This window comes from Lontra canadensis, unplaced genomic scaffold (assembly GCF_010015895.1).
Source record: "Lontra canadensis isolate GAN:19392208 unplaced genomic scaffold, GSC_riverotter_1.0 scaffold20, whole genome shotgun sequence".
NCBI lineage: Eukaryota > Metazoa > Chordata > Mammalia > Carnivora > Mustelidae > Lontra > Lontra canadensis.
The window spans coordinates 13,466,679-13,479,677 of NW_022631014.1; the positions used below are offsets into that span (position 1 = coordinate 13,466,679).

A 12,999-nucleotide genomic window follows, 5' to 3' on the forward strand; every position below is an offset into this window, starting at 1 on the left:
ATGTCAGTTCACCTCTGTTTTGACAGGACTTGACTACACGAGAATACTTTTGTGAGTGCAAAACATTTTTGGCAAAGTGAAAAATAGAAAACTTCAAACCTCATTGATAAAAAGGAGCTCGTAATTACCCACTCAAATCTTGGTAAGTGCAGTATTTACATGTGTAATAATACCCAGCAGATATGTGTATATAGTGCACGTGTGTGAACATACAGTGTACTGAGAGCTCACACACAGACCGGTGCACACACACATGCCCCAAATGGCTCTTGAGTAAATTAAATCCTAGAGTGGTTTGGTGGTACATTTTCACAGTATATCATTTCCCTCTCAGGTACCATTTCTTGAATGATATCAACAGGTCTTAGTGAATACCAGGAGAACCCTGATACTGCACCACTTTAATTCCTACAAAAACAGGGCTCTTTCTGAAAGATCTGCACCACCACCCCATCAGTGTGCTTTCCAAAGCGGATTGAAGTACACCCAGCCGTCGCCCTGCAAGAGAAGGAAGGAGATATTTTATGACGACCTCTCAGCTGGGCAGGTGGGGGAAGCAAAGCTATTTCCCCAGCCTCTGCTCGGTTAGAAATGGAGGACCAAGCAAAGCAGGGCTCGGTTAGCATCTGTTCAGGACTGCCATTAATGCGTGTGGGGGCACCTTGTAGCTCCCAGCCATGCCACGCTGGTGGTTGCTTTATAGAGACCATAAATCTTCACATCTCGGCATTTCAGGAGGAAACCCCACAAAATAGCATAAAGGGGGGCTTTGTTGGTTTACATCACATAAGATTAGTTGGCCAGAAAAGCTCTTTGAAACAGTGGGGCAAGAGAAAAAAAGGGCTGGTCCAATGAACGGACAGGAGAGAGAAGGCAAGGCCTGCCTCTGAGGAATTTGCCCACACCCGGGATTTGCAGCCCACCGGCCTGGAGGGGAGGGCCCAACCCCGGCTCTCTGCAGCAGGAGGTGGCCACAGACCCACACACAAGACATGATACCAAGTATCAGGAAAAGCGCAAGAATCAAAATGGTATATACAATCTGGGGCTTACCTAGAAGGGGATGTACTGTTAATGGTAACAATTCTGGTATTGGGATGACTTTTATTCTTTATACTGCCTCCTACTTTCTGTTATGAACATACTGGCTCTTATTAAACCCAGGAAGAACTGTGGGGGGGGGTGGTTATTTTGTTGTCATCTCTGGGGTTTTTCTATGTCTAACTTTTCCCAGAAGCCAGGCAAACTAGTTGTCTCAGAGACACCAGATCCACCTCACAAAAGGATCCTTGACCGATTTTGTAATGGGTAATTTTGTGTATTAACTTGATTGGCCATAGTGCCCAGATTAAACAGGATCTCTGTGTCTGTGAGGCTGTTTCCAGACATGATAATAAGTGCCCTGCCAAGCTGATTTCCCTCCCTAGACTGGGTGAGCATGATCCAATCCAGGGCCTGAAAACAAAAAAAAGGCAAAGAAGGGAGGAATTCATCTTTTTTTTTTTTTTTCCTGCCTCACTTCTTGAATTGGGACAGCTCATCTCCTGCTTTGGGACTGGCATTTCTACCACTGGCTCCCCTGGTTCTCAGGCCTTTGCCCTCGAACTGAATTGCACCCCTGGCTTTCCCAGGGTCTACAGCTTGCAAATGGCAGATCCTGAGGCTTTCCAGCCTCCACAATCTCATGAGCCAAGTCCTCATAACAAATGTCTCTATATTCACATCTCCTGCTTCTGCTTGTGTTGTTTCTCTGGAGAAGCCTGGCTAATACAGAGTCACCTCACCTAGGCAAGGCCTCCAGACACTGTTCTCACTCAGGGCCTCCTAAGCAGTCTGCTCAAGCCGGCCTCCTGTCTGAACCAGAATCCAACCTTGAAGTCTCCGCTCCTGCCTGTGGGGAGAAGAGCAGCTCCTGTTCCTGACCAGAAGTCTACCTCAAAGTCCCTAGCTCTCCCTGTTGCCTTCCTGCTACACAGCGGAACCCTTCCTTGGAGCTGAAGTCAGACACTAGCAGCATCTGGGCCAAAGAAAGCCTAGACATCCTTCCATCGGCTCTCTGCGTTTCAACTTGTTAAAATTCCTGGCTACCATGTGAATACCCGATTTCTCACTTGTGAAGAACGGGACAGTCTGGGATTGCCTGGTGGTTACGTGGCCTCCACTCCCCTTAGGGACTTCTGGGTCTGCCCCAGTCCTCATGGGTCCTTGTCTCATTGATGCGGCCAGGATCCTGAGGGCCTGCATTGAAAACGGGGACTCCCACACTTTCGTTATTTCCAATTCTGTTCTCAGAAAGCTTCCCAACTGCTCTACAAACAACTTCAGAAGCGTAAGAAGCTCGGCGGGGCCGGTGGTACCTTGCCCGCTTGCTCAGGGGGTGGGCAGCCTGGTGACCAGTACTCTTTCAGTGTCACTTTCCTGGGGGACAGCAGCAGCCCTGAGGACACAGGACTCAGGCTGGCCTTTCCTAGCAGGTCCATCCCCTCTGGCTCATTCGAGGGCTTCACGGTTAACTTGTCACTAATAATAAAGTAGCAGGGACCATGTTTTTGGTTTTGTTTCTGTCTTTTAAAGAGGACAGCAGCCAGATCTCCACCCCATCCATACCTCGTGCTCCCTTTCAGGCTGATGAGCTACTCTGACGGAAGATGTCAGATGGGAAGTGTCAGGTGCTCAGTTCTGCCCCAGGAGGGCCGAGCTCAAAGCTGGAGCCAGAGCAGAACAGCCCCAAACCGCCCCAGGACCTCCCCTGCCCCATCCTCATCCATCCAAACGGCTGCAATGGCAAGACAAACCCATCTGCCCCTCACTTGGGACAAGTCCCCAAAGACAGGTGGCAGAGTTACCTCCTGGATAAAATACTTGGGCTGCCACGGTGTGTTGAGGTTCTCCCGTTTCCGTTCCTCCACCCGCTGCTTCTCCTCCAGGCGCCGCTTCTGCTCGGTGGCAGCATCGATGTCCCCCAGCCGCAGGTATCTGGTCACCTCCTGCCAGAGGTTCCTGGGGATGCACGCAGGAGAGGAAGTGGTCAGGCAGGGACAGCTGGCCTGACAAGGGCGGTTCCCAGAAAGAACTGAGGTGGGGAGGGCACTGGGGCAGGGGGAGTGCAGTCCAGGAGCCTCGAAGACCCCTAGAGCCAGGATGAGAATCCAGGGCCAACAGGTGCCCAAGTTTCCAGTCCCCTCTATGTCCCGGGCAGCAAGCCTCTCTCAGGGCTCTAAGGGTCTAGCAACTAAATCTAGTAACAGCAGTAGTAAGCAGTATTAATACGACCAGTATGACAACAACAATCACAGCAGACACACTGCATATCGTATATCTAACACTTTACATTCATATTAGCTCAAGTCATTGTCACAACCACCCAGGGGTATGGATGCTATATGACCATCCCCATTTTAAAGAGAAAGATAAGATCCACATAAAGGGATTAAAGGGATGGGCTCAAAGTCAGCAAGCTCATCAATACGAACCACAGCAGCTGATTCACAGAGGACCCCGCTATTAAGAAGTGTAGAGTGGGGTGAGTGGGCATCTGTGTTTATGAGGCAGGATCCATCAGGCCCCCCACATCCACATGGAAAATTACTTCTCTGCCTCACTCATTCATTCATCACAGAAGGCAGCCTAGACCAGCTTTCCCCCTCGGGAATGTCCAGGGACCATTCCTGATTCATATTCTGCTCTGGAGGAGGACAGGGACTGAGGATGTGCACATGCATCCCCTGTGTGCTTCTTCGTGTAAATGCATCAGGGCAATTTGGGATTTTTGCACAAAAGAAACTATCAGCATTCTCAACTGTGAGGACTCCCTCCCTGACTTTGGGGAAAAGATGCCTCTGCAGCCAGAAGCAAGCAGACATTCCAGAATTAGATCCACGGCCAGGGAGCGCTCCCACAATGGAGTACCCTTGGCCTCGTCCATGAGGGGGTCTGGAATGGCAGGAAGCACAGAGTGTTGGCATGATGAAGCCGAGAAAAGGCAGACTAGGCTGCCGGCCAAGTGGAGACAATGAGCAGCCCCTTCTGAGGGGAATCAGAACCAGCCAGGTGACAGGGGACGAGACCTGCACACCAGACCTGTTCGGAGCCCCACCGTACACAGCCCCAGGGAGAACAATGCTCTGACTCCCATTCTACCGTGGGAGAAACTTCTGGAACCAGACTCTAAAGCCAGGTCCAACAGACCAAAACAAGGAGGTCAGGGCAGGAAAGAGTGAGAGGCGGGTGCTGGGTCCAGTCATGGCCTTTTCATCACGCACACCCTGCACACTTATCTAAGCTGAGGGAGAAGCTGAACACAAGGACATCCACGGTGGGGGTGCTCTCGAGGGCAGGACCTCCCATGATGGTCTCATCATAAGCAAGTGGTCCCAAATTTAGAGGGCAGAGAACTCTAAAAGATGTTGGCAAACATTTTCTTCCAAGGGCCAGATAGCAAACATAGGAGGCTTTGCAGACCCTATGGTCTTGGTCGCAAGGGCTTAAATGCCATACAAAGGCATCCATAAATAAAATGTAAATTAATGATCAAAGCTGTGGTCCCCCAAAATTTTATAAAAATCAGCCATGGGCTAGATGTGGCACATGGGCCGTAGTTTGCTAACCTCCTGGACTAAAAAATTTAAAAGGGCATATTCTAAGAAGATTCTGCTTCTGTCCCTGCGAAAACATCCCTTTAAACGACTCCAGTAAAACCATACTGTGGAGTAGACATATTAATTTCGTGGATACTCCATAATCTACTTTAACCTTTTCCCTATTGTTGGGACAAGGTAGGTGGTTTCTTCGTTATTATTTAGTTTTCTTTTGAGAAAAAATACCCAACTGTATATTTAAAACCTTTTCTGAATTTAAGAATTCTCCTTCAGAAGAGAGCCCCAAGGATGGGATACAAAACTAAAGTGAATTCATGAGTTAGAAGCTACAGACCCACACCACTACAAGGCACATGCTCTCACTATAAGCTTCTGTCCCTGCAGAAAATCCAGAGTTGTCAGTTCGATCACATTCTTGCCATTACTGCATTTTTTTTTTAAATCATGTCGCTAATCTAATGAGAACAAAAGAGTATCTCATGGCTTCTAGGCACAGTTCTTAGATGACCAGCAACCCCTTATTTGACTCTACAATCAAGCAACAGACCACCTGAGCTGACGAACTCTTTTAGGATGAGCATTAAAAGTCTACTGTAGACCATCCTCAAACCCACCCCAATACTTACAGAAGAAGTAAGCTGAAAGCTACTAAGGATCTACTCCAAAGACACACGCAGTGAGAAATTCAAGTGACAATACTATTCGTGGTGCATTTCCGTTAGCTGAGCGCTCAGCGGCTACTTCTCTGTCCCCTGGGTCAGGAGCTGAGAAGAGCCAAGCCCAGAAGAAACACCCCGCCAGGCTCCCACCTGGACTCCATGGGCCCCTGCTTCTCCAGAGGTCTGATCTTCTTGGGGTACACTGGCAGTGTGGTTGTGTCGATGACCCTGGTCTCTCCGCTGTTATAGGTGAACTCTAAGGTACCGTTCCATTCCCCGTGGGCTTTACAAACAATGGTGTTGGTTGGGTTGTGCTTCACTTCGGCTGTGACCCTGAATAAACGAATGAATGAATGAGTCCAATGAACACGTTTTGCGAGATTATCAAAACAGAGGCTCACACTTCAAAAGCCGTACTCACAAGCAGAGATTCTTTTCCATAGGGTCGCGAGGGAGAGGGATTGTTTTTTGCCATTTTGCTTAAAGCCTGGCTCTGAAAATGTGACCTAATATTCTTGATCAGAGAAAGCAAGCATTGGTAGAACAACTGGTGAGATGTGAATGAAGTCTGCAACTTAGTTGATAGCAATGCAGCCATGTTAATTGCTTAATTTTGATACACACACAAAGGTGCTAAGCTTTTATTGGGGTGGAAATCGAGCAATTCAGTAGAAATGAAGTATACACTTCTCCCTAAAATAGCATCGAATACTGCTACATTTTACCCACCAAGAGGGCGTGAGAATAGGCCAAACAGGACTGCTCACAATCAGCCTGAGATCCCGTGGAAAAAGGAGGGAAATGCTCACGCTGGCATCCAAAAACTGAACGAAACCTCAGCTCACGGCACTGCACACCATCCCCCTGCCAGCCGCAGCTCCAAGGGCCCCCCTTTACAAGGGCCTTTGTGGAGCTCTGTGTCCTCCCCTGCTTCTCCTGCCTGGCCTGAGGGGGCTCCAGGTCTCCAGCCCCGGGAGAAAGCTGACCGCACCTCCCACTCCTTGAAGCGTGCAGTGCCAACAGGAGAGCCTGCTCGGAAGCGGCCAAGGGGAGGAAGGAACTAAGCTCCTCTCTTCCTAATGGCACAGCTCAGGCTGAACTTAGAGTTTCCAAACACACACTTGGAAGCTCCCTCCCTGTGAACACAGCCATGGCTCCTAGGTGCTGAGGCCAAGGCTTGCGGGGGGGAGTTTCGGGAATGTTCTGGCTGCATGTACTGGCAGGGTGCTGGTGGGGGGCTGGCAAAACTTTAACAACTGGCTCCCCAAAGGGCAAGACACCTGATCGGTAGCATCTATTATTGTCGGGGGTGCCCCCACAGCTGATCGCAAGCTCCTGACAGGGTCTGAGGGACAGCTTGTGCGAGCCAGAGTGCCAAACAGGCACTGCGGGCAGCCCCCTCCCCGGGTGACACCGGACATGTCGCATGAACGCTATACAGAACAACACCTCCCCAGAAAAAGGGCCAAGATGGGAGTTTGCTTAGATGGTGACCTGTAACTACAAGAACAACAACTTAAGGCTGCCCTCAAATAGCAGGCTTTCCCTTCAATTTCTTAGGATCAGTCTTCCCCAGCTTCTAAAGTGTCCTGATTTCGTAGATGATATGGGGTTCAGGATATTTCATGGAAATCAACTTAACATGAAATGAGCTCTCAGTCGGTTAAGCATCTGCCTCCGGCTCATGTCATGGTCCCAGGGTCCTGGGATTGAGCCCCACATTGGGCTCCCTGCTCAGCAGGGAGTCTGTTCTCCCTCTCCCTCAGCCACTCCCCCTGCTTTTGCTCTCTATCAAATAAAAGAGCAATCTTTTTTTTTTTTTTTTTTTTTAAGATTTTTGTCAGAGAGAGAGTGCACACAAGCAGGGGGAGCAGCAGGCAGAGCAGGCAGAGGAAGAAGCAGGCTTCCTGCCGAGCAGGGAGCCCCATCTAGGACTCAATCCCAGGACTCTGGGATCATGACCTGAGCTGAAGGCAGATGCCCAACCAAATGAGCCACCCAGTCATCCCAATAAATAGCAATTAAAAAAAAAAAAAAAAAAAGAGCTCTCAGGCAGTGTCTGAACTCACAGATGGAATTGTTTCAGAGCAGAGAAACGGGCTGTGTCCCCAGAAGGGAAAGGTTATCTTAAAAAATGGAAGCAGCTTTCATTCTCTGGTGTGGTTCCCAGGACTCTATCACCAAAGGATTTCACTGGAAGTGCAGATTGGGGAGGGCTTTAAAAAACTGCCATGTCGGGGCGTGGGTGGGAAAGAGGTGCCTCTTTTGAAAAAGATGTGTTCAGGGGGAGGAGTCAAGATGGCGGAGGAGTAGCAGGCTGAGATGACATCAGGTCTCAGGAGTTCAGCTAGATAGCTTATCAAACCATTCCGAACACCTACAAATCCAACAGGAGATAGAAGAGAAGAAGAGCAGCAACTCTAGAAACAGAAAATCGACCACTTTCTGAAAGGTAGGACCGGTGGAGAAGTGAATCCAGAGCGACGGGAAGATAGACTACGGGGGAGGGGCCGGCTCCCAGCAAGCGGCGGAGCAACGGGAACACAAAATCGGGACTTTTAAAAGTCTGTTCCGCTGAGACACATCGCTCCAGAGGCAAAGCCAGGGTGAAGCCCACACGGGGACAGCGTGGCCTCAGGTCCCACAGGGTCACAGAAGGATCAGGGGTGTCTGAGTATCGCAGAGCTCGCAGGTATTAGAACGGGGAAGCCGGCTACAGAGACGGAGCCGAGGAGTGAGCTCTCAGCTCAGGGTTACTTCAAACTGTGATCTGTGGCAAAGTCAGGACACTGCTCTTTGAGTAGGGACCTCACAAGATCCGGGGAGACCCCCGGAAGAGTACAGGGATCTGCTGGGTTTGGAGACTCCAAACGGGGCTGTGCGCCAGAGACAGAAACGCTCAGTCACAGGTGGGTGAGCTCAGAGCATGGATGGAGGCCAGAGAGACAGGAGTGATTGTCTGCTTTTCTCTGACGGCGCACTGAGGAGTGGGGCCCTGAGCTCTCGGCTCCTCCGGGCCGGAGACCGGGAGGCCACCATCTTCATTCCCGTCCTCCGGAACTCTACGGAAAGCGCTCAGGGAACAAAAGCTCCTGAAAGCAAACCCGAACGGATTACTCAGCCCGGCCCCTGGTAAGGGCGGTGCAATTCCTCCTGGGGCAAAGACACTGGAGAATCACTACAACAGGCCCCTCCCCCAGAAGATCAACAAGAAACCCAGCCAGGACCAAGTTCACCTACCAAGGAGAACAGCAGAATTCCAGAGGATGGGGAAAGCAAAGCATGGAATTCATAGCTTTCTCCCCATGATCCTTTAGTCTTACAAGAGTTAATTAAATTTGTTTAATTTTTTTTTCTTGTTCTGATTTTTTTTAACTTTTACTCTTTCCTCTTTTAACATTTTTTAACTAGGTTATCTTAACAATACTTTTCTTAAAAAAAATCTTTTTGAACCTTTATTATTATACTCATATTTTATCCTTCATTGTATCTATCTTTTGTATACACATAGGGTTTTTTCTTCTAAAAAATTTTTGGATACTTCTTCTAATAGATCAAAATGTACCCTAAATCTAGCACACAGTTTGTTCTAGTCTCCAACCTGAGAAAATTCTCTCCATGTTCATTTTCCTCCTTTTCCCAACCAACTTAACTCCTTTTTTAGAATTTTTTTAAAAATTTTCATCTTTAGAGTCATATTCCATCCCTTCATTGTGTTTACTTATTTTGGTGTGTGTGTGTGTGTGTGTGTGTGTGTGTGTGTGTATTTTTTTTTCTTTCTTTAAAATTTTGGGAGGTAGTTTCTTCTAAGAGACCAAAATACTCCCAAAATCAAGTGGGTGGCTCTGTTCTAGTCACCAGTCTAATATATATATTTTCTTTTTCTTTCTTTTTTAAAAAATTTTTTTAACTTCTTTTTACCCCCTTTCTTCTCCCCATGACTTGGGATCTCTTCTGATTTGGTTAACGCACATTTTTCTGGGGTCATTACCGCCCTTTTAGTATTTTATTCTCTCATTCATATATTCTTATCTGGATAAAATGACAAGGTGGAAAAACTCAACACAAAAAAAAGAACAGGAGGCAGTACCAAAGGCTAGGGACCAAATCAATATGGACATTGGTAATATGTCACATCTAGAGTTCAGAATGATGATTCTCAAGGTGCTAGCTGGGTTCAAAAAAGGCATGGAAGATATTAGAGAAACCATGTCTGGAGAAATAAAAGCCCTTTCTGGAGAAGTAAAAGAACTAAAATCTAACCAAGCTAAAATCAAAAAAGCTATTAATGAGGTACAATAAAAAATGGAGGCTTTTACTGCTAGGATAAATGAGGCAGAAGAGAGAATTAGTGATATAGAAGACGAAATGACAGAGGATAAAGAAGCTGAGCAAAAGAGAGACAAACAATTACTGGACCACGAGGGCAGAATTCGAAAGATAAGTGATACCGTAAGATGATACAATATTAGAATAACTGGGATTCCAGAAAAAGAAGAAAGAGAGAGGGGGGCAGAGGGTATATTGGAGCGGATTACTGTAGTATTGTAGAGAATTTCCCTAATATAGCAAAGGGAACAAGCATCAAAGTCCAGGAGGCACCGAGTACCCTCCTCAAAATCAGTAAGTATAGGTCCACACCCTGTCATCTAATAGTAAAACTCACAAGTCTTAGTGACAAAGAGAAAATCCTGAAAGCAGCCCGGGACAAGAAGTCTGTAACATAAAATGGTAAAAATACTAGATTGGCAGCAAACTTATCCACAGAGACCCAGCAGGCCAGAAAGAACTGGCATGATATATTCAGAGCACTAAATGAGAAAAACATGCAGCCAAGAAAACTATATCCAGCTAGCCTGTCATTGAACATAGAAGGAGAGATAAAAAGCTTCCAGGACAAACAAAAACTAAAAGTTTGTAAACACCAAACCAGCTCTACAAGAAACATTGAAAGGGTCCTCTAAGCAAAGAGAGAACCTAAAAGTAGTAGACCAGAAAGGAACAGAGGCAATATACAGTAACAGTCACCTTACAGGCAATACAACGTCACTAAATTCATATCTTTCAATAGTTACCCTGAATGTTAATGGGCTCAATGCCCCAATCAAAAGACACAGGGTATCAGAATGGATAAAAAACAAACAAACAAAAAAAACACAAAAAAACAAACAAAAAAAAACCACATCAATATGCTGTCTACAAGAAACTCATTTTAGACCCGAAGACACCTCCAGATTTTAAGTGAGGGGTGGAAAACAATTTACCATGCTAACGGACATCAAAGGAAAGCTGGGGTGGTGATCCTTTTATCAGATCAATTAGATTTTAAGCCAAAGACTATAATAAGAGATGAGGAAGGACACTATATCATACTCAAAGGGTCTGTCCAACAAGAAGATCTAACAATTTTAAATATCTATACCCCTAACATGGGAGCAACCAACTACATAAACAAATTAATAACAAGATCAAAGAAACACATCAACAATAATACAATAATAGTAGGGGACTTTAACACCCCCCTCACTGAAATGGACAGATCTTCCAAGCGAAAGATCAACAAGGAAATAAAGGCCTTAAATGACACACTGGACCAGATGGACATCACAGATATATTCAGAACATTCCATCCCAAAGCAACAGAACACACATTCTTCTCTAGTGCACATGGAACATTCTCCAGAAGAAATCACATCGGGTCACAAATCAGGTCTCAACTGGTACCAAAAGACTGGGGTCATTCCCTGGATATTTTCAGACCACAATGCTTTGAAACTAGAACTCAATCACAAGAGTAAAGTTGGAAAGGACCCAAATACATGGAGGCTAAAGAGCATCCTACTAAAGAATGAAAGGGTCAACCAGGAAATTAAAGAATTAAAAAAAAATTCATGGAAACAAATGATAATGAAAACAAATGGTTCAAAATCTGGGACACAGCAAAGGCAGACCTGAGAGGAAAATATATAGCAATACAAGCCTTTCTCAAGAAACAAGAAAGGTCTCAAATACACAACCTAACCCTACACCTAAAGGAGCTGGAGAAAGAACAACAAAGAAAGCCTAAACCCAGCAGGAGAAGAGAAATAATAAAGATCAGAACAGAAATCAATGAAATAGAAATAAAAAAAAAATAATAGAACAGATCAACAAAACTAGGAGCTGGTTCTTTGAAAGAATTAGTAAGACTAATAAACCCCTGGCCAGACTTATCAAAAAGAAAAGAGAAAGGACTCAAATAAATAAAATAATGAATGAAAGAGGAGAGATCACAACCAATACCAAAGAAATACAAACAATTGTAAGAACATGTTATGAGAAACTATATGCCAGCAAATTTGACAATCTGGAAGAAATGGATGCATTCCTAGAGACATATAAACTACCAAAACTGAACCAGGAAGAAAAAGAAAACCTGAACAGACCCATAACCAGTAAGGAGATTGAAGAAGTCATCAAAAATCTCCCAACAAACAAGAGCCCAGGGCCAGAAGGTTTCCCAGGGGAATTCCACCAAGCATTTGAAGAAGAATTAATTACTATTCTCCTAAAACTGTTCTGAAAATGGAAATGGAAGGAAAACTTCCAAACTCATTTTATGAGGCCAGCATTACCTTGATCCCAAAACAAGACAAAGACCCCATCAAAAAAGAGAGTTACAGACCAATATCCTTGATGAACACAGATGCTTAAGTTCTCACCAAGATACTAGCCAATAGGATCCAACAGTATATTAAAAGGATTATTCACCACGACCAAGTGGGATTTATTCCTGAACTACAAGGTTGGTCCAACATCCACAAATCAATCAATGTGATACAATACTTTAATAAAAGAAAGAACAAGAATCATATTACACTCTCAATAGATGCTAAAAAAGCATTTGACAAAATACAGCATCCTTTCTTGATCAAAACTCTTCAAAGTGTAGGGATAAAGGATACATACCTCAATATCATCAAAGCCAACTGTGAAAAAGCCACCTCGAATATCATTCTCAATGGGGAAAACCTGAGAGCTTTTCCGCTAAGGTCAGGAACCCAGCAGGGATGTCCATTATCACCACTGCTATTCAACACAGTACTAGAAGTTCTAGCCTCAGCAATCAGATGACATTTAATCAGAAATTAAAGGCATCCAAATTGGCAAGGAAGAAGTCAAACTATCACTCTTTGCAGATGATATGATACTTTATGTGGAAAACCGAAAAGACTCCACTCCAAAACTGCCAGAACTCATACAGGAATTCAGTAAAGTGTCAGGATATAAAATCAATGCACAGAAATCAATTGCATTTCTATATAGCAACAAGACAGAAGAAAGATAAATTAAGGAGTTGATCCCATTTACAATTGCACCCAAAACCATAAGATACCTAGGAATAAACCTAACCAAAGAGACTAAGAATCTATACTCAGAAAACTATAAAGTACTCATGAAAGAAACTGAGGAAGACACAAAGAAATGGAAAAATGTTCCATGCTCCTGGATTGGAAGAATAAATATTGTGAAAATGTCTACGCTACCTAAAGCAATCTACACGTTTAATGCAATCCCTATCAAAATACCATCCATTTTTCCCCAAAGAAATGGAACAAATAATCCTAAAATTTATATGGAACCAGAAAAGACCTCGAATACCCAGAGGAATGTTGAAAAGAAAGCCAAAGTTGGTGGCATCACAATTCCAGACTTCAAGCTCTATTACAAAGCTGTCATTATCAAGACAATATGGTACTGGC

At 45.2% G+C, this 12,999-nt stretch overlaps 1 protein-coding gene across 4 annotated transcripts in view; it reads right to left on the reverse strand.

The window, feature by feature from the left end:
• Positions 1-372: 372 nt before the first annotated feature.
• The window catches only part of OSBPL10 (oxysterol binding protein like 10), a 302,022-nt gene continuing 289,395 nt past the window's right edge, over positions 373-12,999 (reverse strand). For all 4 annotated transcript variants that reach the window (XM_032861033.1, XM_032861034.1, XM_032861036.1 and 1 more), the window contains 3 exons: positions 5,408-5,590; positions 2,847-3,000; positions 373-498 (listed from right to left, as the gene is read on the reverse strand). In XM_032861033.1, the coding sequence (XP_032716924.1) occupies positions 454-498; positions 2,847-3,000; positions 5,408-5,590 (382 nt within the window). In that variant the 3' untranslated portion in view covers positions 373-453. The remainder of the gene's footprint in view (positions 499-2,846; positions 3,001-5,407; positions 5,591-12,999) is intronic.